Genomic DNA, 25,461 nt, shown 5'->3' on the forward strand with positions numbered 1-25,461 from the left:
TGAGGCTTGATTTTTTTTTCTTTCTTTTTTTTTTTTTAAATTTTTTTGGTGGGGAAATAACTTTGGCTAAGCCTAATATTATGAACCAAGTACTGATCAAGACCAAACGTAACAGCTTATGTCTTGAGTAGCTATTCTCTCTTCTCTCTCTCTCTTTTTTTAATGGGTAGAACTCACTGGTCTTTAGTTTATTCACAGAGTTGTATAAGCATCACCATGATCAATTTGAGAATATTTTCAGCACCTCAAAAAGAAACCTCACACCATAAGCCCTTATTCCCCATTCTGCTCTCTCTCCTGCCTTTTTTTTTTTTTTCCTCTTTTTTTTTTCCTCTCTCTTTTTTTTTTTCTCTCCTGCCTTTGAAATCGCTAACCTACTTCCTGTCTCTAGGGATTTGCCTATACTGGACACTTCATAGAACTGAATCATGTAATATGTAGACTTCTGTGACTTTTTTTTTTAACTTTAGAATAATGTTCACCAGGTTCATCCATGTTGTAACAGGTAGCAGTACTTCATTCCTTTTAGTGGTCAAATATTCTGTTGCCTGGGTGCATACTACGTTTTATTTATCTGTTCATCAGTTGATGGATATCGATTCTTCACACCTCAAACATTTATTTGTAGACTTTTTGATGATGGCCATTCTGACCAGTGTGTCATGAACCTTATTTAGTTGTTGTTTTTTTTTTTTTTCAATGCCAGAACATTTGTTAAATGACTACTCCTTGAAATCCTTAAGATGAACTGGATACTGCAACAGCTGCTCGATTGGGGTTAGGTGTTGTTCCTTCACGGAATCCATGCCTGAGTCTGTGGTATACAATTTTTAGGTGCCTCATTCGACCAGTCCTGGTGGTATTTTGTTGTCTTTTAGGTTTAGCACTCCAATTATACTTTCTCTTTCACTTGACAGGGTAGCCACCCTTGCCACAGGTTGACTTCTGAAGGTGGTAGGCCTTAGAGCCACAGCGGCGACACAGCATGTGTGTCTCATTCCGTCGCTTTCCAAACGACGACGTTCCCTTGGTCATCTTGCTTCTGCCGCTGAGACCAAAGCCCTTATTGTAGTTTTGATTTGCGTTTCTGTAATAATTAGCCATGTTGAGCATCTTTTCATGTGCCCTTTGGCCATCTGTTTGTCTTCTTTGGAGAAATGTTTATTTGGGTCTTCTGCCCATTTTTTGGTTGGATGTTTTTTTTTTTCTTTCTAATATTGAGCTAGCTATATGAGCTGTTGTATATTTTGGAAATTAATCTCTTTCTTCCATTCTATAGGTTGTCTTTTCATTTTGTTTGGTTTCCTTTGCTGTGCAAAAGCTTTTAAGTGTAATTCGGTCCAATTAATGTTTTTTTGTTCTTATTTCCATTACTCTGGGATACGGATCCAATGTGATATTGCTGTGATTTATGTCAAAAGTGTTCTACTTAAAAAAAAAAAAGTGTTCTACTTATGTTTTCCTCTAGGAGTTTTATAGTATCCAGTCTTACATTTAGGTCTTTAATCTATTTTGAGTTTATTTTTGTATATGGTGTTAGAGGGAGAACGAAATGGCAACCCACTCCAGTGTTCTTGCCTGGAGAATTCCATGGACAGAGGAGCCTGGTGGGCTGTAGTTCATGGGGTTGCAAAGAGTCGGACCTGACTGAGCGACTATCACTCATGGTGTTAGAGAGTGTTCTAATTTTATTCTTTTATATATAGCTGTCCAGTTTTCCCAGCACCACTTACTGAAGAGACTGTCTTTTCTCCATCGTATATTCTTGCCTCCTTTGTTGTAGGTTAATTGACCATCGGTGGGTGGATTTGTTTCTGTTGCCAGACTGTTTCAGACTGGCCGCACTGCTCTGGATTTTCACCCATAGTGTGAGAGGGTTCTGATTTTTCTACATCCTCGCTAATACTTATCTTTTTTCTTTTTTTAAAAAATAATTTGATTATCAGTTTATTAAAATGGTAGTAACAGACTTCTGGCTCAGTGCTGCTGGAAGTGATCTGCTTGACAATTTCAGAAGGACTGTGCAGGTCAATGAGTTGCTTGTGGATCCTCATCTGGACTCAATCCCAAGTCTTATAACCTTCACTGCAAGGAGTTTTCCTCATAGTTATTCTCAGAGACTTGGTAGGCATCTGAACAGGTCCTTTCACCTTGAGATTCTTTTCCTTCGCGCCTCTGATCAGGTCAGCACACACCTTCTCCAGAGACTTCACATTGTGGCTGGTGAGGGTTATCCTAATCCAGTGAATGGCCACCTCTGGCTCCACGGGAGTCTTGCCGGTATCTCTAAAGGCCCTGGCTGCGGCGTGGCTTCCTGACTGCCTTGCTCCTCGGCGAGAGAGAACAGTGGTGACTCAGGAGCAGGAGCGGGCGGCACCGAGCTCCGCTGCAGAGGCAACTGCGTCTTCCTCAAAGAGCCTGTCTTTTTGATTCAGGCCACCTTAACAGGTGTGAAGTGATATCTCACTGTGGTTTTGATTAGCTTTTCTGTCTTGGGAGAGTAAATAGCTTGTCTCTCCTTTTGAGCTGGAAGGTAAGGTACCTGGTGCAAAGGCAGGTGAAGATTGGAGAGATGGAGACTGGGACCAACTTATTGGGGCATGTGAGGCCCTTAGCACCTACTAGAGATTTTGTTTGAGAGAGAGAAGAAACCATTCAGTTTTTTAGGTGTGAAAATAAAAAAATTGGGTAAAGTTGTGTAATTTGAAACCGAAAATTTAGAAAGTAGGCTTTATGGAGCAATTGCTGGGGTTGGACCTTGATAAAAACGTTTCATGTTTACATCGTTTAATCCTCAAGGCAGAAGAAGACTTGGCTAGGATATGACATGCTGCTGAGGCCACACAGCCGATCAGTGGCATTTAGGAGACTAAAATGCAGGTCTTTCTGAGTGCAGAAGGCCTCTCTTTGATCTCACAAGCGCATCAGCATTTCTTACCTTGGCCTGGAACCAGCCTCGCGACCCACCGTGATCTACTGCATTGCCTTGAGAGCTCCGTTCGGGCCGAGCCTCTGACGTGCTTGCATCACATGTTGGTGTGAGGAGCAGTGTCTCTAGTGCAGAGTGAGCAGCCAGCTGAGGGCAGTGGTGGGGCCAGCCGTCCCCATGGGTCCTTTAAGCTTCAGGATTTTGAGCCCTACTTGCCCTCACACCAGGATCACCCAGACTGGGAAGGCGTCAGCGAGCTGTAGCAGTCAGTCAGCGCTGCTCAGCGTGGCCAGGAGGAGACCTTTGTGTTAGGGCTGCTCAGGTCTCCTGCGTACTCCAGACAGGCAAGTCAGGACCATGTTTGGATTTTTAATATTTAAATCTGTGTTTTGAATATGTAATGCATTCCCCTTATTCTGAATTCAGAAAGTACAGAGGAGTGTGCAGTGAGACAACTTCTCTTTCCCATCCACCCCCTCCCTCCGGTAGCAGTCAGCCTTTCCAGCTCAGTGTCTATTCTCCCAAAACTAATTTATACAGCAGCTATATCTACTTATTATCCAGTTATTTCCCTCTTTTTACATAGATGATAGTCTAATCAGATTCGCTCTTTGGCATCTCTCACAAAGGACCCCAAGTTCTAAAGAATTAGTTGTTACTTCTGTTGAGAGATTTGTTGCAACTGAAAAACATGTACACATCTCAGGGTTGAAGAGATAGTTTTCTTTCTTTCTTTCCCTTTCCCAAAACTCAGTTTGCCGTTTTGTAATAAACTTTTGATCAGAGATGAACACAGTTCATGGAGTGTATGTTCTTAATTCTGGCTGCATGTGTTTTGCTTTTAGTTTGTTTTTATTGAGGTGTAGTTGACATATTAGTATCAGGTGTACAACATAATGATTCAACATTTGTATACACTATGAAATGATCATCATAATAAGTCTAGTTAGAGATGATTTAGTCTTAAATCTTGGTTTAAGAATTGCTGTTAGTTGTGAAGTCTGACAACTGCTACAAAGGATGTGAGGTGTGACTGGTGTCTGGGGTTCAGTTTTAGTAATCATCTTGTGTCCATACTAATTGACCGTTTCCTCCCTTAGCTTGCCAAAAAATACCACCCAGACACGAACAAGGATGATCCCAAAGCCAAGGAGAAGTTCTCCCAGCTGGCAGAGGCCTATGAGGTGATGCGACCCACCAGTGTGTGCAGTCCCTTTCGTTCAGCTGTGTGCATGGGTCAGAGCGTGCTGCACTGGCAGCCTGATGTGTGGGAAGGTTCAGTGGGAAGGCCATGTTCCCCTCCAGATCACCTCGTTGAAGGGGAAAAAAAACAAACTTTGCAGTTCCAAAATGCTCATGTGAGCTCTCACTAGGAGTCTCAACAAAGAACAGAACCCAATAATCTGTATTCCCAGTCCCAGTCACTGGGACTTTAGCTGGGTCTGGGACGTTCTTGTCAGATTAAACAGTTCCGTGCCTGTTTGGTGACCTTCCCCTCATAGGACTGGTGGGATGGTGGATGTTGTAAAAGCAGAAGACCACCACTCCCCTGGAGGAGTGTAGAATGTCATCTGAGAGTGAAGAGGGTGTGAAACAGCTGCTGAACAAGTGCAGAGTTAAATGAGAGCGGACCTCCTTCCCAGACTCGGCCATGCTGAAGAGGTTGGGGATATGTAGGGTGTCATACATCAGCTGTGTGTGTGTGTGTGTGTGTGTGTGTGTGTGTGTGTGTGTGTGTGCATCCCCCTCCCTGCCTCTGACCATTTGAGAGTAAGTTACAGATGTGGTCTCTCTCTGTTCCTAAGTACTTCTGAGTGTGTTCTCTAAGAGCAGGAACATTATTTCCGTAGCCTCAGTACAATTGACAGGATCAGGACATCTGATGTCGATAGGCCACCACCACCGTTTGAACTTGGTGTCCGTGCCCTGGGCCCCGGGAGCCTCAGGGGCACCGACTGCCAGGCTTTTCTCGGCAGGTCCTGAGCGATGAAGTGAAGAGGAAGCAGTATGACACCTATGGCTCCGCTGGCTTCGATCCCGGGGCCGGCAGCTCTGGGCAGAGCTACTGGAAAGGAGGTCCCACTGTTGACCCAGAGGAGCTCTTCAGGAAGATCTTTGGGGAGTTCTCATCCTCCTCTTTTGGCGATTTCCAGAGTGTGTTCAATCAGCCTCAGGAGGTAAGCCCCTCATTTTGAAGAATTTTTCAGATTTCAGCTGCTCAATGTGACACAAACAGATTTTTTACCAGTTTCTGTTTCTCAAAGAACAAGGTAAAGCAACTTGAATGGGGTGATTGGGAGGCAGCCGTCTTTGTAGGAAGTGGTTCCAGTATTTGAAAAACCATTAACAATGTGTACATTCAGTTCTGCTGTGTTCTTAGAGTTGCTTAGTCAGGGCAGCGCCTTGGCTTTGAGATCCATTTAGAGTGGTTGTTTTATGTGGAGCCTGTCGTGTCATTTTAGGAGACTCGGTCCACAGGGAGGCACTGCCAGTCCTGCCTCTCCCACGTTTATGTCTTGTTTCAGGCACTGTCAGAGGAGGACCAAAGAGTGGGGGAAGTGTTTTATGATGTAAATTATGATTGTGGATCATTTGAACTGTTAGGACCATGTGCAAATATTATCTGTGAACATTTTCAGTTTGTTGAAAAGCACATTTTCATTTATACAACAGGTATTATCTGTTGAAAATCGTGAGGAGCAGAGAAGAATCAGTTGAGTCCCATCTGTTCTTAACTTGACAGAGTACAAGTTAGAAAGTAAAAAGTGACTTGGGGAATAGATGAATTGGTGGAGCCGTGAATAGGATTTTTAGGACAGTGAGAATACTTTGCATGGTTCTGTGGGAGGATGTGTGTTATTATACACATGTTCAGACCCATAGAATATCCAGACCAAGAGTGAACCCTAATGTAAACTGTGGGCTTTGCATGGTCACTCTGTGTCAATGTAGGTTCATCCTTGATAAAAAAAAAAATGTATCATTCTGGTGAGTGATGTTGATTACAGGGTAGACAGGCTATGCACTTGTGGGGGCAAAGGTATGAGAGAAATCTCTACCTCCTTCTCAGTTTTTTAAACTTAAACTGCTTTAAAAAATAGAGTCTTTAAAAGAAACAATAACTGTAAACTCCCAGCCAGAGCTCTCCCTTACTTTCAGAGTGATAACAGTGGTCCCTTGATTTCTCTAGTACATCATGGAGTTGACGTTCAATCAAGCTGCCAAGGGCGTCAACAAAGAGTTCACCGTGAACATCACCGACACCTGTGAGCGGTGTGACGGCAAAGGCAACGAGCCTGGCACCAAAGTCCAGCACTGCCACTACTGCGGTGGCTCCGGCATGGTGAGCCTGGCGGGCCCTGCCTTCCCCGGGGCTCCCGCCGCCGCCACCTCCCTCTGCTTCCCCGCCGCGCCTCCTCTCTGTGTGCCAGTGTGCCTGGGGCTCTGAGAACTTTTTAACGGGTGGGACTCTGTGGTCTAGAACCTTCCACATTGTCCCAGGAGTGCTCTCTATGGAAGGAGCAAGGAAATTCTGCTGTCTTCTCTGAAAATAAATTTCGGGGTATGTTGGTAATTTAAAATCGGGGGAGGGGAACTTAAATTTTGCTTGAAGTGTAATCTTTTTTTCTTTTTCTTTTTGGTAAGTTTTAGATATAATTCAAACTTGTAAGAACAGTGTGAATAACCACTCCCTTAATTCCTTTTACCAAGCCTCACAGTTGTTAACATTTTGTCCCATTTGATTTGTCATTTATAGTATGTATTTTTGAAGAGCAAGAACATTTTTTTATGTAACCACAGTATGTTCTCAAAATCAGGAAATCTAATGTCCAAACAATATTGTTATCTGTACTTACTCAGAGTTTTTCATTTGTCCTTATAATGTTATTTTTATCCCAGACTCAGGATGCCAGTCTAGGATCTTGCGTAGTCTCCTTTAACCAGTAATGATTTCTTAGTCTTTCTTTTATGACCTTGACATTTTTTAGGATTACAGACCAACTGCTTTGTAGGATGTCCCTCAGTTGGGTCATCTGATATGTCCTCATGATGAGATTTAGATTATGCATTTTTGGCAGAAACAGCACAGAGATGTAGTGCCCTTTGCGTGAATCATGTTAGGAGTCATGTGTCTGTTGTCCCGTTATCAAATGATAATTACATTTGATCCCAGTCAGTTAGCTGAGGAACTGTCCACCAGCTTTCTTCATTATAAAGTTATTATTTTTCCCTTTGAAATTAACAAGGAATCTGTGACTTACCTTGACACTATATAAATGTCCTGTCCCAGCAAGCTTATACCCAGTACTTAACAGCATCCATTAGTCAGTCTTGCTTAAATCAGTTAATTACTGTGACTTGCAAAATGGTGATTTTTCTGATTCCAATGTCCCTTCTCTGTTGTTTGTGTGTTTTTTTTCAAGTTAATTTATTTGGCTGTGCCGAGTTTTAGTTGCAACATGTGGAATCTAGTTCCCTGACCAGGGATCGATCCTGTGCCCCTCCATTGGGATCACAGAGTCTTAGCCACTGGACCACCAGAGAAGTCCCCTTTCTCTGTTTATTAGTTGGCATGCTACTAAAAGGAAGAGCTTGCTTTTCTTCTCCATTTATTTATTCTTTCATTTGTATCAGTATGAACTCCCGGATTCTTATTTCATTCACTGAACCATCATCACTATTACTTTGATGCACAGGCTGTCCCTGACTGTGCTTCTGGAGGTCTCTCTGGCTGGCTCCTGTATTCTTTTGATGTCCCATCATTCTTTCGGCACTTCTTTACTTGGTGTCCCAGCTTGCAGATACTTTCCTAGCCACATCCTGGAACCAGTCATTTCTCCAGGGAATTCTGATTCCTTCTAACTATCAAGTAGGATTTAGGAACCAAGATCTGTGCTCTCGGTGACTCATTGTATCTGGGGTGTCACCGCTTCCAGGTCCTCTCAGCTGACTGAGACAGGAAGTAAGTGTGTGTGTGTGTGTGTGTGTGTGTGTGTGTGTGCGCGCGCGCGCACACCTTCCTGGGTCAGGAAGGTCCCCTGGAGGGGAGGGCATGGCAACTGCTCCAGTATTCTTGCCTGGAGAATCCCTGTGGACAGAGGAGCCTGGCAGGCTGCAGTCCATAGGGTCGCCGAATCAGACATGCACACATGTGCACTTACAGACACATATTCAATAGACACATATTCAATACCTGTCTGTCTTTCCATATTTTTCATGTGATAGAGTATATATGTACACATATGTGTACACTGATCCATCTGTTTAATAAACCAGTGAGTTCAAACTGATAGTTCCACTTTCAGCGCAACACCACAAGGCTTATCTAGTCTTCTGCCTGCCTGTCCATATTTGAAACTAAATAATAAAGAAAGATTATTAATTTCTAACAATGAGAAATCTGCCTCTGGTTACCCTGTGTATTTACTCATTTGCTCAATCCTATAACATACAAAAAGTAATTTGAGAACTGTCACTCATACCACTGCAAAAAGCAATCCTGCTTAACTGGCATTTGGGTATATGGCCAAAATACTGTGCTCAACTTACTCAGATCACTTCTTTTTCTCCCCCTTCACTGTGATTATATTATCTGCTTGAAATGCAGGTCGGTTTCCACTGAGTATGTTTGTATTCCATTTAGATGTTTTCTTTAAGGGGGTCGGGAGATTCTCTACTGCCAACCTTTAAAATAAAATCCTTAAAATAAAATCCTTGTCTACCGGCAATGCAGGAGACCTGGGTTCAATTCCTGGGTCAGGAAGATCCTCTGGAGAAGGAAATGGCAACCCTCTCCAGTATTCTTGCCTGGAGAATCTCATGGACAGAGGAGCCTGGCAGTCTACAGTCCATGGGGTTACAAGAGTCAGATATGACTGAGTGATTAAACCACCACCAAGTGTGTATGGGGGGACAGAAGTTGTCTTTGAGTGCATAGAAGAAAAGCATAAGAAAGGAAACAAGTCCCTGATGATCCCATGACTGTTAGTGTTTTGATGTATCTCCTGCCAGTTGTTGATGAGGAATGTCATTTTTGTTTTATATTAACTAGTTTTTGAACAGGTTGTATATGTAAATCATTGAAATTCAGTGGGTACAAATTGAAAACTGTGTACGATGAATCTCCCTCTCATTCTTGACTTTTACCCATTGAATTCCACTCTCCAGAAGCATCCTTTCTGTCTTTCTATGTAGACGTGTGTGTCTATGTGTGTGTGCCTTGTTTTTATACCAAAGATAGAATACAACTGTTAGCCCCGTCTGTACCTTGGTGGTTTTGTTTTGATTCTAGTTCTCACTGTGTTTGGGAAATAGTCCATGTTTATAGCTACCTCAGTTGTTCTGTGGCCACAGTATTCCTCGATACTGATATATCCCCTTTTGTTGAGCCAGACCCCTGTTGCTGGATGCCTAGGTTCTCATCTTTTCATTTTTTTTGGCTAAGCTGAACAGGTTGCAGGATCTTAGTTCCCAGATCAGGGATTGAACCTGGACCCTTGGCAGTGAGAGCAGAGTCCTAACCACTGGGTCACCAGTGTTCGTCATTGATTTTAGTTGTATTTGTCTTTTGACTTTGAATGTATTTTTGCCTATTTGTGTGTGGATTTCATCAGTTGAGAATCATAGTGAAATTTTTCCTATTTTTCATTTGTTATAATGAAGGCATTTTTCTGTATCTTTGAATATTTTTAAACATTCTCTTTGTTGGCTGAATAATAGTCTACTGATGGGGGCTTCCCTGATGGTCCAGTGGTTGAGACTCGGAGCTCCCAATGCGGGAGGCCTGGGTTTTTTTTGTTTGGTTGGTTGGGTTTTTTTACAATTTCTTTCTTTTTTTTTTCATTTATTTTTATTAGTTGGAGGCTAATTACTTTACAATATTGTTGTGGTTTTTGTCATACATTGACATGAATCAGCCATGGATTTACATGTATTCCCCATCCCAGTCCCCCCTCCCACCTCCCTCTCCACCCGATCCCTCTGGGTCTTCCTAGTGCACCAGGTCCGAGCACTTGTCTCATGCATGCAACCTGGGCTGGTGATCTGTTTCACCCTAGACATTATACATGTTTCGATGCTGTTCTCTTGAAACATCCCACCCTCGTCTTCTCCCACAGAGTCCAAAAGTCTATTCTATACATCTGTGTCTCTTTTTCTGTTTTGCATCTAGGGTTATCATTAGCATCTTTCTAAATTCCATATATATGCGTTAGTATACTGTAATGGTCTTTATCTTTCTGGCTTACTTCACTCTGTATAATGGGCTCCAGTTTCATCCATCTTATTAGAACTGATTCAAATGAATTCTTTTTAATGGCTGAGTAATATTCCATGGTGTATTTGTACCACAGCTTCCTTATCCATTCGTCTGCTAATGGGCATCTAGGTTGCTTCCATGTCCTGGCTATTATAAACAGTGCTGCGATGAACATTGGGGTGCACGTGTCTCTTTCAGATCTGATTTCCTCGGTGTGTATGCCCAGAAGTGGGTTTGCTGGGTCGTATGGCAGTTCTATTTCCAGTTTTTTTTTTTTTTTCCCAGTTTTTTAAGAAATCTCCATACTGTTTTCCATAGCGGCTGTACTAGTTTGCATTCCCACCAACAGTGTAAGAGGGTTCCCTTTTCTCCACACCCTCTCCAGCATTTATTGCTTGTAGACTTTTGGATGGCAGTCATCCTGACTGGCGTGTAATAGTACCTAATTGTGGTTTTGATTTGCATTTCTCTGATAATGAGTGATGTTGAACATCTTTTCATGTGTTTTTTAGCCATCTATATGTCTTCTTTGGAGAGATGTCTGTTTAGTTCTTTGGCCCATTTTTGGATTGGGTCATTTATTTTTCTGGAGTTGAGCTGGAGGAGTTGCTTGTATATTTTTGAGATTAATCCTTTGTCTGTTGCTTCGTTTGCTATTATTTTCTCCTAATCTGAGGGCTGTCTTTTCACCTTACTTATAGTTTCCTTTGTTGTGCAAAAGCTTTTAAGTTTCATTAGGTCCCATTTGTTTATTTTTGCTTTTGTTTCTAAAATTCTGGGATGTGGGTCATAGAGGATCCTGCTGTGATTTATGTCGGAGAGTGTTTTGCCTATGTTCTCCTCTAGGAATTTTATAGTTTCTGGTCTTACGTTTAGATCTTTAATCCATTTTGAGTTTATTTTTGTGTATGGTGTTAGAAAGTGTTCTAGTTTCATTCTTTTACAGGTGGTTGACCAGTTTTCCCAGCACCACTTGTTAAAGAGGTTGTCTTTTTTCCATTGTATATCCTTAGGAGGTCTGGGTTTGATCCCTGGTCAGGGAACTAGATCCCACGTGCAGCAACTAAAAATCCCATGTGCTGCAGCTAAGACTGGGAGCAGCCAAATAAATAAAGAAAGAAAGAAAAAAAATAGTCCACTGATGGGAGTCCGCAGTTAGCTGTACACAATCCTATAGCTTAGTCTGGAAAAGTAAAGTTGTGCCTGCTTTCCTCTAGAGGGCGCCCTAGGAGAGGATGAAGATTGCCGTGGCTTAGTTTTATTACTATTGGAGTCCCTGCCTCTTGTTACAGATACTTTTTATTGATCCCACTTCGCTCTCACTTCTGAAGTCCTTTCTCCAGGGTCCTGAACTGTTGCGACTTTCTTTATTCATATTTCTTTGGTGAACATTGAGATAATACGGTAAAACTGAAGGGTGTCTATGTGCAGAGATTTTTTTTTTCTTCAGCATTGAAACAAATATTAAAATGGAAATTGAGGCCTGTGTACATTGGTCATGATGCATCATGAAGGTGAGAGGGAAAGGCATGTTGCAGAGTGATAATGCAATACACTCTTCTTGTAAAATTTTTACTTAAAAACTTCTTTATGATGAGAAAGAGAGTGAGTGAGTCAGGAGAAGAACACCTCAAACTGAGCTCCTGTGAGCAGGTCACCCTGGGAGTCAGGGTGAGGGAGAGATTAATTTTTTATGTATCTGTGTATCCTTTGATTTGCTACAACAGCATGTTGATAATTTACCCTTAACCCCTAAAAACACCCAAGGATGTTGAGTTAAAAGAAGATGGTAACTGAGTTCCATTTACCAGTGAAGAGCTGATGGGAGTGGCCACAGACTGTAAGGCCCCACCTGTGCAAGGGGCTGGGAGCCGAGGAGGCTCCTGAAGGACTGGGGTGAGGGTGGCTGTGAGAGGAGCCGCTTGCCTCCTTGCTCGTGGGCATCTGTGACAAGGGGGGACTGGGGGGGGCTATGGGGGACAGAGGCCTATGCTGCTCCTCCGTTGGGGCAGGCAGGGCAGCTCTGGGTGGGAGTTGCATCCAGTTGTCACTTTCTTCTTTCTTTCCCAGCTGTCCCTTTTGTAAAGGGAAGAGAGGGTTCTCTTTAAAGCGATTTGCTCAGCTCCGGGGTCTTGGGGACCTTCTGTAAAGAGGCAGTGTCTCATTTTTCGGCCTCATGTAATCAGGTTTGTGGTTCAGGATTCAGGAGGCAGTGTGCTCTAGGTCAGGTTAACAGTTCGGGCTCCTGCACCTTGTCCTCAGGCAGTATGTTGGAGCGCAGGGGCACACCACACATACAGGTCTTAGGTGAGATGTTTCGCATGCTCGTTGTGGTCCCAGGGCCTTGCTGTCAGGGTGCACCGGTGTCTAAGGGTCCCATTTTTCTTGTCTTTGTAGGAAACCATAAACACAGGCCCTTTTGTGATGCGCTCCACGTGTCGGAGGTGTGGCGGCCGGGGCTCCATCATCACGTCTCCCTGTGTGGTGTGCAGAGGAGCAGGACAGGCCAAGCAGAAGAAGAAGGTGGTGATCCCCGTGCCTGCCGGTGGGTCTGGGCTCCTCCACACATGGGGGCTCAGAGCCAAGGCCACCTGCCCTTGTTTCTGGAGCTGAAACTCAGGGAGGAACCAGGGTCTCCTGCATTTTCCTCTGCACCAGTTACCCTTAAGATCTGCACATCTCATAGGGAAATGGCACCTCACGTGCCTACCCTGCTCCTGCGAGAAGAAGCTCCTCCACCTCTTTGTGTCCCAAGGCCAACGTTATACCCACTGTCCGCCCAGCTGGCCAAACCACCCTCTCTGCCCCCAGGGCCAGCCTATGACCCCCACCCCCACCCCAAACCAATCCTATTCCTGGAGTGGTCTTTGCACAGGGTGGTCTAATCACGTCTCACACTGTTGAAGACTCTGGCAATTCTCAGGGGCCAAAAATTGGCCTCCTCTTCCAGCCCCTCCTGGTCTCAGCCTCCTATTTTCTTAGTCTCCCCCTTGTTGCCTTGCTACTTACAGCTTCCTCATCCCCAGGGGAGCCTTCTGGAAGCATTTCCTTAGATGTTCCTTTGGAGCTGTGATCTTTTCCTTCTAAGAACTTATCTCTGTTTGTAGTGATACATGGTGTTGTTACTCGGCTAATAACTATCTCCCCTGTGGATGTGCTCAGTGGCATCCAACTCATTGCAGGGACTGTAGCCCACCAGGCTTCTCTGTCCTTGGGTTCTCCAGGCAAGAATACTGGAGTGGGTTGCCATTTCCTTCTCCAGGGGATCTTCCCAACCCAGGGAGTGAATCTGCTTCTCTTGCATCTCCTGCATTGGCAGGCGGATTCTTTAGCTGTGTGCCCCACTAGACTCTAAACTCACTGGGATACTAGGTGGACCTGGTGGTAAACTTGAATAAGTGAAGAGAAGGTGCTTTCATTTGGTTATTGATTACTGTATGCCGAACCTTTGAAAAGTTACCCTTGTTTTACTCGCTGTATTGGGTAGTTGTGTTGTTCCTTGTTAACAGGAAACAGGAATGAGTAAGTGGGTTGGTTGTAAATAGATCCAGCGTAGAAAATGCCTTCAGACATCCCAAAATAATTGTTCTCTTGCTTACAGGAGTCGAGGATGGCCAGACTGTGAGGATGCCTGTAGGAAAACGAGAAATTTTCATCACATTCAGGGTAGGTGCTCTGTTTGCACAGTCTCTTTTGGACTTTGCTCTCGTGGAGAGGGTGCAGCCCAGGCTTCTTATGGGTGAGATGGGAGCTTCATGGAATGTGCCTGGCCGTTCAAGTTTCTAAGGCAAGTGGTGGCCACCTCAGCAGGGTGATTAAACGTGTTACATCAAGCTTTTGTGCTAAATGTGGAGAGAACAAAGTTACCCCAGGGTGTTTACAGGTTGGCAACAAAGCACTCATAAAAATACAGAAAACATCTTTTATTTTGTATTGATGTATTGAATTGTTCATGGGGATAATAAGTGCCAGAGTTACAGATTTACATGTGACGTGCAGGCCAAGTTTTCTGCGGCAAGGGTAACAGAGGAAGTGGCGCCTTCTGCCACTGATCCCACCAAGCGTGTCCCTGAGGAGGCGCAGCAGGCGGAGGCAAGGTGTGTGTCAGCCTCGTCTGCAGCAGCCTGCTGCCCTTCGGGAGGGGATGGCAAGTGAGCTGCACTGTGGACCCTCGGAGCAGAAGGCTGGAGGCAAGGTGTGTGTCAGCCTCGTCTGCAGCAGCCTGCTGCCCTTCGGGAGGGGATGGCAAGTGAGCTGCACTGTGGACCCTCGGAGCAGAAGGCTGGAGGCAAGGTGTGTGTCAGCCTCGTCTGCAGCAGCCTGCTGCCCTTTGGGAGGGGATGGCAAGTGAGCTGCACTGTGGACCCTCGCAGCAGAAGGCTGGAGGCGCACATGTTGGTGTGAGACGTCCTGGTAGTTCTCAGTCACAGACGGAGTGAGCGGGTTGCAGGCCGAGGAAGGAGGTCATCTGTGTAGTTTTCAAATCACATGAGGTGGTGTCATGTATTGTTTAGGGACATTTTGGGCTGCAAAGAGATCCAACCAGTCCATCCTAAAGGAAATCAGTCCCTGGTGTTCATTGGAGGGACTGATGTTGAAGCTGAAACTCCAATCCTTTGGCCACTTCATGCGAAGAATTGACTCATTGGAAAAGACCCTGATGCTGGGAGGGATTGGGGGCAGGAGAAGGGGACGACAGAGGATGAGATGGCTGGATGGCATCACCGACTCGATGGACATGAGTTTGAGTAAACTCCAGGAGTTGGTGATGGACAGGGAGGCCTGGCATGCTGCAATTCTTGGGGTCACAAAGAGTCGGACACAACTGAGCAACTGAACTGAACTGAAACATGTAAAAAAGGTAAACAGATGCTCCTAGGAAAGATACAGCCTAAATGTAGTGGTTATTGTGGAGGGGTGAGCAGGAAGGGGAGAAGTCACCTATGTCCTGGTCTTCTGTGACCTAAACAAGGTTGTGTGTACAGCGTGTGTTAATTACTTTGCTGATTTACATATATGTGAAATATTTCATAGTTTAAAACAAAGACAAAAATAATGTAAAGGCTGAATCTTTAAGACTGAGAAATTGAAGAGAAAGGTCGCAGGCTGGAAGCCAGTCTATGAAGAAGGTTTGATAGAGAATTCAGATTGTTCCCAGCTGATAGTAAAGAAGAAAAGAAGAAATCACTGGAAGACAAAGAATGTCTTTGAGACACAGAAAAACAGTGCTTATAAAATTAGAATCATTCCAGTGCTGCTAGTCTGACTTGAAGGTAGCTTGTACCAAAAGACTCTGGAAAGTTAACCCTTTCTGCCTTTGTAGACTGTATTAGTCTGTGTTTCTAGTAAAGTAAGATTTTTATTTTTTTTTTAAAGTTTCAAAATTTAGTTTTATTTCCCTTGAAACTTGAACAGCTTAATCTGGGAGGACACTGTGGCATTGCAGTGAAGGGAGAAGCTGCCCTGTAACTCCCAGAGGCTGGGGTAGGTGGGCGCTTTGGTGAAAGTGCACTGTCTCCCTGGATGCTGCACACTGAGCCGCGGCTGTGGTCTGCTCTCCAGAAGGACTTCTCTGAGCGTTAGTAACTCTCCCGTGCTTGGCCCTAGGTGCAGAAAAGCCCCGTGTTCCGGAGGGACGGTGCAGACATCCACTCAGATCTCTTCATCTCCATAGCTCAGGCCATCCTTGGGGGCACCGCCAGAACGCAGGGCCTGTACGAGACCATCAACGTGACGGTAAGAGTGTGAGCACGTTCTCACCACTCTTGCACTGCAGTGCTCTTTTTTCTAAAACGGGAAATGGCTGAAACCTGGGAACAGCCTGGAGGAAGGCAGGAGGAGTGTTGGCCACGCCTTGGGTGTGACTCGGCTGGGAAGCAGTTCCTGGGCCATGTCCATCCTGCTGGGCTGGGCAGCGGCCTCAGTGGCGCCCCAGGTTGGCTCTGCCTCCTCCCAGGTTCTACTCTCCGAGCTCCCTACCTCCTGCTGTGGGCTTGCCACCCTAGACTCCTGGTCCCTGAGCCCGTCACAGCTTAGCCAGTTTCTGTGTGGTGTTTGGTGGGTTTGGTCTAGAAACCTGAATGGAGTTCTTTTCAGAAGTAAGATTGTCTTCATGTCGTGAGATGTTTTCGTTTGGGCAGATGGAGGTGGAGGAAAACCTGAGGTTCCTTTCTTTATAGATCCCCCCTGGGACTCAGTCAGACCAGAAAATTCGGATGAGCGGGAAGGGCATCCCGCGGATTAACAGCTATGGCTATGGAGACCACTACATTCACATCAAGATCAGAGTTCCAAAGTAAGTGCCTCCTGGTGTGGTCAGGCCCATGTGCTCTCTGCAGCTTCCAGCACCAGCAGGAGCCGGTCGAGGACTTCTCACCTGCCAAGCAGGTGCTGAGCCCGACCGCCCGGCCTGTGTGGTGCTTCTGCTGTAAGCACTGAGGCTTAGGCAGGTTACTTCTCCCTCTTAAGTCTGTCCTGCCCAGGTGCTCCTTCTGAAAGCGGATGTGATAAAAAAGTTCGACCTCGCGGAGTTGCTAGGAGATGAAATGAATAACCCATAGGGAGCAGTTAGCTATTATTGCTGCTGTTGGTTTTATTATTATCGCTCTTGGGTCGCCCACCATCTGAGAGATGATCTAGAACGAGCTGGCGGCTTGTGTCATGTCCAGCCTTGAGGAGAAAAGTCCGAGAGGGAACTGCAGACATCCGGAGCAGGGCTTGCCCGACTCTTCAGAGGGCTGGGTTTCCAGCGCTCTCTTTAATTAGATAATTTCCAACACACACACTTGTAACAGCTTTTCATCCCTCTGTTAAACTGTTTACCGTGGCCACAGTGGCAGTCGTTTAGAATAACTCAGGATAGTTGCAGCGGTTTACTTTACAGAAGCTTTAAGGGTGTGGGCTCTTGGGTTCAGGGTGTGCCCGGTGCCTTGGTCAAGGGTCCTACCTTTCCCACATGCTGCGTGGGGGCCGGCCACATCCACATCCTTTTGAAGAGCTGCCCAGAGGAGCCGCTGAGACACTGATTGCGCTCGGTCCACAGGAGACTAACAAGCCGACAGCAGAGCCTGATCCTGAGCTACGCCGAGGACGAGACCGACGTGGAGGGGACGGTGAACGGTGTCACCAACACAAGCACTGGTGAGGCATCCCTGCGGCCCGTGGGAGTCCCCCAGTACCTGGGAGGGCAGGCGGTCTGGAAGCATGTTGGGGTTTCCACTGGGGAAGCTTCCTGGAGTCTCCAGAGGGCCCAGTAGTAAGAGGGGGCTGAGTGTTGGGCAGAGTGGCATGGGGCAGCCCCACTCGGGGAAGCTGGCCAGCAGGGCCCCCCGCCCTGGCCCTCATCCTCTCTGCACATGCTGCTGGCCGAGGTCAGTGAGGCCTGTGATGCTTCCCTCCAGGGAGCGGCTCTGCGTCTTGGAGCTGCTCTCCTGAGTTCTGGCCTCGGTTCTGCCACTTGCCCTGTGACCGTGGGTTCATTCCTGCATGAGATCAGCTTGTAGCCACTAAAGGAGAAGACACATGTCTTCCTCATCCAGGCTTCCCCTGGATTTCAGAGTGTCCTGTAAACAGCAGCTGTTGCAGGCTTAACAACCCCAGATCTGCCTGTGTGCAGCAGGTCTAAACTCAGCTTTTAGGGCCGTGAACAAACAAAACGCCTTGTTTACTCTGAGCTTAAACATCTGTAGAGTGCAGTTAAATATTGGCGACTGGTGAGTAGCCATGCCCCGCTATTCTGACAACAGGTAGACACTTTGGCTACAGGCACTTTGGCTGCAGCTCTTCTCCTCTGGATGGCGGTGCTCTGCCTGGATGGGGTGCTCTGCCTGGATGGGGTGCTCTGTCGGGATGGGGTGCTCTGCCCGGATGGGTTGCTCTGATGGGATGGCGTGCTCCGCCGAGAAAACCCTGTTGGTTGGACCTCCTGCTGGGCTGGGAGAGGTCATGCTGAGGGTGAGCTGGCTTCTGCTGCCCGACGTGTTGCCTCCTGATTGCATCACTTTGTTTTTGTCTGGGTCCTGGATTTTCTCTTACCTTCTTGGAACTTGAATGGTATTTAGATTAGTGTACAGTCAGAGCAGGTGATCGGAGCTGGGGGTGGGGCCTTGGAGCCCTGAGGCAGGGCTGGGGGTCCCAGTGGCAGCAGCCTTTGCATGGACTTGGCTGAGCTCCCCAAAATCCAGCAGACCAAGACCTCTGTGAGAAAACAACTGCCACAGATTGTATCTGTGGCTGACTCGGCATTAAGTGAGCACTTACTTTAGTGGTTTGGTTCATAGACTTTTCATATTTTCTTGTTACTATCCCTTGGACTAAAAAGAAGAGGGGATAATTCTTCCACATAACTCTACTTATGCACCTCTAGGTTTTTTTCCTGAGTCCCAAATATTCCCACAGTCACAGAGCATGCGAGATTTGCTCTGCAACCAGCTCTCAGCCATGCCCCCCTCCCCCAGGGGAACTTGAGGTCCTCCTGACTGAGCTCGGCGTGAGACCCTGGGCCTTGTTCACTGTTTGCATGTTGGGAATTATCCACCAGTTGTTATCAAGCCCCTTCCTGAGAGCTCAGATTGGGAATTGATCCTGTAGTCAGCTTCTGAGTAACATCCATGGTTCTCATCCTGTTAGCTCATTCCCTCTCCCCTCGTTTAGGCGAGATTTATTGGAAGGCTCTTATGTGCCAGACACATTGCCAGTTCTTCGTTTTAAATTTCTATTGACATAATTTTGCTGAATATATCATAATGTTAACATATGTGTTGCATGTGTTTGTGAGGAGTTCATAAAGTGAAATGAGTGTCCTGAATTATTTTTTTTCCCACTCACTTCTGTTGTCATTTCAGAATTGTATTCAGTGGGAAATTTGGCTCCCAGACATAATTCTTTAAATGGCTTTTAAGAATCTTTTTTTTTTTTCAATTTATTTTTATTAGTTGGAGGCTAATTACTTTACATCATTGCAGTGGTTTTTGTCATACATTGAAATGAATTAGCCATGGATTTACATGTATTCCCCATCCCGGTCCCCCCTCCCACCTCCCTCTCCACCCGATCCCTCTGGGTCTTCCCAGTGCACCAGGCCCGAGCACTTGTCTCATGCACCCAACCTGGGCTGGTGATCTGTTTCACCCTAGATAATATACATGTTTTGATGCTTTTCTCTTGAAACATCCCACCCTCACCTTTTCCCAGAGTCCACAAGTCTGTTCTATACATCTGAGTCTCTTCTTCTGTTTTGCATATAGGGTTATCGTTACCATCTTTCTAAATTCCATATATATGTGTTAGTATACTGCAATGGTCTTTATCTTTCTGGCTTACTTAACACTGGAATGCACTGTCAGTCTGCAGCCTGGGTGTGGTTAAGCCTCTTGTTACTGTGAAGAAAGTTACTTTTGCCCTCCATGTGTGAGGACACACCAGTGTACACAATTACCTTTCCTGACAACTGCACTAAGGTGCATCCTATTTATTCAAGTAGAGCCTAAATCTCTGCTATTAAAGTTACACTGGAAGCAGTTGCCTTCAGTCATCAGTGGTTCTTGGGCTAGCGTGTTGCTTAAAGCCCCCAAGTGCCCGTGGAGATAGTCACTGCAGATACAGATTGATTTCTGGGTGTCTTTGCTTTCACCACGGGAAAGGTACCTGGAAGGCATTTGGAAAAGTTACCATTATGTAGGAAAACAACCTAAAAGTTTTTGGCCTGTTTAGTATTGCTTATTTTTGTTCTCTGTAGCCCCTGCTGAAAACCTTAATAATGGCTGACCCTGGCTTTGTTCCCAGTCTGAGAAGCGGAAAAACCGCAGCGAGCTGGGGGCCTGGGGCACTCTGAGGTTACCAAGTGACCTTTTGGGTTTAGAGATAGCGTGGCTGGTTGTTGGTATTTCTGGATCGTCATTAACTCCTGTGACGACCCCTGTATGTCCATTTAGCTGTCGTGCAGGAACCTCTTCCAGAGCTTGGATCCCCCTGTGGTCTCTTCTGTGATGAGCTGACGGCATTGACTGTTGAGCCCCTTTATTTAGGCAGGGTGGAGGCAAGAGGCAGATGAGGAAAAAGACATTTTAGTGGAGCAAGAGGCACTCTGCTGGCTCAGTCTGAGCATGTAGTCAGCTGAGGGAGTCAGACTGTGCGTGCAGACCCCGCACCTCTGCCTGCAGGGTGGGTTCAGTCCTCAGACATCATCCTGGAGTCCAGTTGGTGGGCCTGTTTCCTCGCACTGATGGTCACTGAGCATTTGCCATGTGCTCAGAAACGATGCCCAGAGACAGGGTCCCTGCCCTGCCCAGCTTACAGTGTGAGGGGGGAAGGCCAGGCAGGCACTGAACCCCCAAGTAAATGCCAGGCCTTGCTTATGACACTAGGAGCTTGTACCTGTGAAGAAAAAGGTGGTACAGATTCATAGAATGAGCGTTACCTGGCTATTCATCACCTTGTAAAGAGCCATGGACTACCTTCCCCACCTCTTCTGGAGACCGTGACCTCTGCTGCCCAAAGCTGTGGGCCTCTCACCGACAGAGGCGTCTCAGACTGAGAGCTTGGGGACATGGACATTTTGTCCCCTCTACATACTGTCCTTGACATACATCCCCCTGCATGTTGACATGCACTAATTCTCCTGAAACAATGAAAAACCTTGAGTCCAGTCCAGCTCGTAACGCGTCGGCCCTCGTGCCTTGTGGGTGGCTGATCTTTAACGTGATGTGTTTGTGCAGAGGGGCTTTCACAGCCCCTCCGGAAGCAGAAGGGTGGCTGCCCGTCTTGGGAGCATTTGGAGCCAGGTGCTTGCCCAGTGACGCATGGGTCCTTGGCTGCCCTGTCCCAGCTGAGCAGTGCATATGTCCTGGGATCCCGGTGCCCTGGAGACGATGCGTGTGCACTGACCGGGTGCGGAAGCTGGTCGGTGGGTCTTGGCACATGCTTTTCACCTTCTCAGAGCCTGGACTTTGGTGTCTGACTGCTTGGGTCTGAACTCAGACCTCCTGCCCGCTTAGCAGCTCTGTGACCTTAGTCATGGCACCTAACTCCTTTGTGCCTCTGGTTTTCGTTTTTTTCATCTGGAATTTACCTGTAAGGTTACCGTAAGGATTGAATGAGGTATGGACGCCATGTAGCCTGGCCTGGAAGGCATTGGCGCTGGCTGTGTTTCTGTTACGGTTGTTAAGGTGGGACAGCTGCCTGTTCCTTTCTGTACCTTGTTTTCCTCTCGAGGGCCAGTGACTTGGGAAGCAGTTGGGATGCTCTAAGTGCTGAGCCATCTGATGAACGGGACAACCCTGGACAACCTGATATGGCCACCTCTCCTCTCGGGGTGGCTGTTGGAGCACGAGCCCTGGGTGGCCAGGTGGGGCCTTGGGTGGGATGCGAGGTCTGCGCCCTTGACCCCAGTTCTCTCTGCTGTTTATGCCCAGGTGGCAGCACCATGGATAGCTCCGCGGGAGGCAAGGCTAGGCCTGAGGCTGGGGAGGACGAGGGATTCCTTTCCAAACTTAAGAGAATGTTTACCTCCTGATATCCCAGCCGAGGTAGGAAAACCCCTGAGGTTCCTCCCTTTCATGCCCCTCTGAAATAACGAATCCCTGTTTTCCCTCGTTTTAGCCAGTATCATCCCCCCACCCCCAGAGTTGACGAAGTTCCCATCTCAGGCGTGGTGTGAGCCTAGCCTTAGCCCAAGGGGAGCCGGCAGGTAGTGCAGGGCTGAACCACCTCCTGGAGCCCCCCAGCCCTCCTTCCACCAGCTTCCGGGGGCACTGCATCCTGCCGTGGTGGGAACCAGGTTGCCCACAATCACAGAGGGCAGGTCACAGCAGAGCCAGGCCTAGAACTCAGATCTCCCCAGCCCCGCCCTGTCCTGGCTGGGACGTCTAGGGCAGTGTCAGCCTTAGTGTGGGGTGGGGTGGGGCAGTGACGGGAGTCCTGCTTGCTCACCGTGGTGTCTTGGGACTCACCTTTCACTTGTGCTGGTCCCTGATGTTGGGGCCTCCTTCCCAAGGACTGCAGAAGTTCACCGACAGGGCGTGTCCTTTCCTGCGAGGCCAGTGAACTGTACCCGTTTGTGTCTTGGCTCAGGAAAACGGTCCACTGGGAACTAGGCAGGGAGCAGCAGCACCCCCTCGTGTCCAGGGCACCTCGGACGCAGGAGGAGTCCCCACAGCAGCACCGAGCCCCTGCCTGCGGAGGCCTCCGGACCGCCTTGGCAGCAGTGAACTCACGTGACCATGCGGCTCTTCACAGAGGTCATGGCGGACGGGACGGACCCTGGGCAGTCAGGCATGGCCAGCCTCAGGGCTTGCAGCTTCCTGTCTGCGGGGAGGTAACTTGGCCTCTTCAGGCTCTGGCAAAGTCAGACAGCTGGACACTTCCTGCAGAGCTGAAACTCTTAATTTGGAACTGAATGTGGTTAAAGAATTAAAGGCCATGCTTACAGCTTAAAAATGAAGCCTTAAGCTGCACCGAGTTGTGACGTGATTGATTTCCCTCTCAGCAAACCTCCGGGACGTTCCAGAATGAGTCTTTCCGGACAGGTTGTCCTTTCCGGGAACATGGGGCACACACACCCTGCTGGTGTCACCCACCCTTCAGCTGGAGTTGGTTTTAATTCCCACAGGTACTGAGTGGCTGGAACCTGGGGGCCTGGGGTGACACCTAGAGGACAGCCCCGGGAGAGGCCACGCTTGATCACGTGGGCAGTGATCTCCGTCAGGACGGAAGGTCCTTCCTCCCACCCCACGCAGGGTGGCCCTGTCCCCCGGCAGTTGAATTGTGTTGTTCTAAGCCAGGCATGGGTGGGGCTCCTGCCCCTCTGCTGGATCACAGCTGGCGTGGCCTGGGGCTGACTGAGGGCCTCTCAACTCCAGCCCTGCCCCACTGCTATCAGGGCCTTGGGTCTCACCACTCACTACTGACCTGTTTTCAGACGTGTGTTTAAATTATTCAGTGCTGAGAATCATTGTCTTTTCCCGTACGAGTGTTTGTTCAGAGAAAAGCACAGTCTCAGCAATCGAAGGGTTCTCCAGCATCCAGCCAGACCAAGCATCATTTCCCAGCCTTGGCTCCTGGGACGTGCGGGTTCCCTGTGTTTCCAGATCCCTTTACTGTGGTGAGACAGGCTAACGGAGAGCCCTTCTGATAAGTGTGCTTTCTGCCCCCCCCCCCCATAATTTACTAAAATAAAGCATCTGCTAGTGTCTGCTCTAAGAATGTAAAATGATTCTGTATCAATGTAAATAAGATTATCTACTGCAAAGAGATATTTAAAACCTGAATTGTGGTCATCTCTTCCTTGAAAGAGTCCGGACAGCTCTCTGCAGGCGCCCGTCAGGCCACCCCATGTCTGCTGGCCTTCCCGGGGCAGCCAGAGGTGGCTTTCCTCAGCGTCGCCCCCACTGAGGGACAGGTGTCGTTCTGACAGGCGCGGACCCTCCCAACCTGGAGCAGGGAGCTTATCCTGCAGTGATGTGCTGATCTGAACGAACCTTCTAGGATTCAGCATGTCGCTTTTACTCTGGGAGCCCGCTCCTCTAAAGACCTGCAGCGTGGCCTCCTTAGGTCCCTGAGCATCACCACCGCCATCACTAGATACTCTTTGTTTCCTCCATTGTTTTCAGAGGAGTATTAAGGTATTTTGTGTGTACTGTGGTCTTCTTCTGGGCTCTGGTGGCTGAAGTGGGCCCCAAGCACATGACTCTGCCCTGCCCCGGGGTTCTGGGCTGAGCAGGCTGTAGTGGAGGCGGGGGTGCGCACTTGCTGGATTGGGTGAAGAGGCTGGGAAGACCTGGTGGGCAAGAAGGAGGCTGAGACTTCCTGCCAGTCTCCAAACTCTTCCTCCATTGAACAGAAGTTTGCCGAGCACCTGCTGTGGCCTCAGCATGGCCTGGGCAGGATCTGAGACCCCAGGGTACGGTGGTGGAGAGCTCAGTGATCTCTCTCTTGTCACCTCAGGTCGTCTTCCCAGAGAAGTCAACCAAAGCCATGTTTTTTGAAAGTAGCAGTCTAGACTTTGAAAGGGGAAAGTGGGTTTTCTTTCCAGTGAGACATCTTCACGGCTATGCCAAGGCGTTCTTCCCTCCGATGGTCAGAAGGTGGCAGGGCAGCATCTGTAGGTTCAGGTCCCCGAGGCCTGGCTGGACTGGGTTTGGCTCATTCCCACAGTTAGAGGGCCACGCCTGAGATCTGTCTCCCGACCACCTTGCAGCCTGAGGTGGGGCTGGAGTGTAAGCCGAGCCATTTAGAAGCAAGAGAGTATCTCTAGGCCCCTGGGCCTTTGTGGATGGGAGGCAAGCACTTGCTGAAGTGCTGGGAGCAGGATGGACAGGGGAAGGCACCGGAGGCTTGCAAGACCTGACCACGAGGGGCCCAGGGAGCTAGACGCTGCCTCTCCCCATTCCCCTATGTAGTCGTCACAGCAGCCCGGCCAGAGGGCACCAGGTGAGCAACCCACCCCCAGAGGGTTGGTGAAACGGCCAGCACTGGCTGGAGCCTGCCCTCAGCTCCCTGCAGCTCGTCCTGGAGCCAGCGCGGCAGGCCCTCCCCGGCTTGGTGCCAACTGAGGGCCACTCCTGGATCCCGACATCATGAGTCAGGGTCCCAGCAGGGGAGTCTCCCCTCCAGAGGGCCTGCGGCACTTGGGCATCACAGGGCTGGACACGGATGACCTGTTGGGTTCTCCTGCTGATATGGGTGGGCTTGGAAGCCTGTGTCATCACGTCTGTTCCCTCCTACCCTCCTGGGAGGCTGCTCCCTCAGGCTGTCGCTGTGCCCCTGAAGTGGGCCCTCCTCCAGTGTTCTTCATCCCTCCTGCTCCCTGCAGCCTGATGTCGGTCTGCAGCCATCCCACATATTGGTATCTGGCCCTCCTGCTAAACCAGACTGAAGACATGGTGTAGAACTTTCCTGATTAACATTGTATTTAGGGTCTAGCACACTGGATAAGTTGTCGACAAAGTGCTTTATGAATCAACAGATGGAATGAATTTGGCAGCCCTGCTACCCTTTCAGTGCCTCTGCAGGTCCCAGGGCCAGAGCAGGGTAGTAGAAACTGTGGTGGACGACCCGCAAGCCCAGAGACACCAGTCTCCCCACCAGCTGTGTCCTCTGGGCCTGCGCTTCTCATCTCTATAATGAACGAGAGAGGGAAGCCGTCCAAATGCCCAGGGGGCTCCTCTGCCCACCAAGCAGGGCTGGGGGGTCACTTCCCTGGTTTCCGCTCCCTGCCTGTGCTGTGGACAGCATCACCTCTTCTCCACAGTGCTCAGTTCTCATGGCCTGGGGTCCA

At 48.1% G+C, this 25,461-nt stretch overlaps 1 protein-coding gene and 1 pseudogene across 2 annotated transcripts in view; one reads left to right on the plus strand and one right to left on the minus strand.

The window, feature by feature from the left end:
• Nucleotides 1–23,452, plus strand: part of DNAJA3 (DnaJ heat shock protein family (Hsp40) member A3) — a 30,635-nt gene extending 7,183 nt beyond the window's left edge. Inside the window, exons 3-12 of one of the 2 annotated variants that reach the window (XM_020915368.2) lie at nt 4,030–4,113; nt 4,906–5,106; nt 6,120–6,272; nt 12,585–12,732; nt 13,789–13,853; nt 15,795–15,923; nt 16,367–16,482; nt 17,230–17,327; nt 21,599–21,712; nt 22,257–23,452. In XM_020915368.2, coding sequence (XP_020771027.1) covers nt 4,030–4,113; nt 4,906–5,106; nt 6,120–6,272; nt 12,585–12,732; nt 13,789–13,853; nt 15,795–15,923; nt 16,367–16,482; nt 17,230–17,327; nt 21,599–21,699 — 1,095 coding nt within the window. In that variant the 3' untranslated portion in view covers nt 21,700–21,712; nt 22,257–23,452. The remainder of the gene's footprint in view (nt 1–4,029; nt 4,114–4,905; nt 5,107–6,119; nt 6,273–12,584; nt 12,733–13,788; nt 13,854–15,794; nt 15,924–16,366; nt 16,483–17,229; nt 17,328–21,598; nt 21,713–22,256) is intronic. The other variant, XM_020915369.2, reaches the window with a different exon arrangement.
• LOC110151896 (large ribosomal subunit protein eL37 pseudogene) lies at nt 739–1,035 on the minus strand (annotated as a pseudogene).
• Nucleotides 23,453–25,461: the final 2,009 nt, after the last annotated feature.

Source organism: Odocoileus virginianus, chromosome 33, assembly GCF_023699985.2.
Source record: "Odocoileus virginianus isolate 20LAN1187 ecotype Illinois chromosome 33, Ovbor_1.2, whole genome shotgun sequence".
Taxonomy (NCBI): Eukaryota; Metazoa; Chordata; class Mammalia; order Artiodactyla; family Cervidae; genus Odocoileus; species Odocoileus virginianus.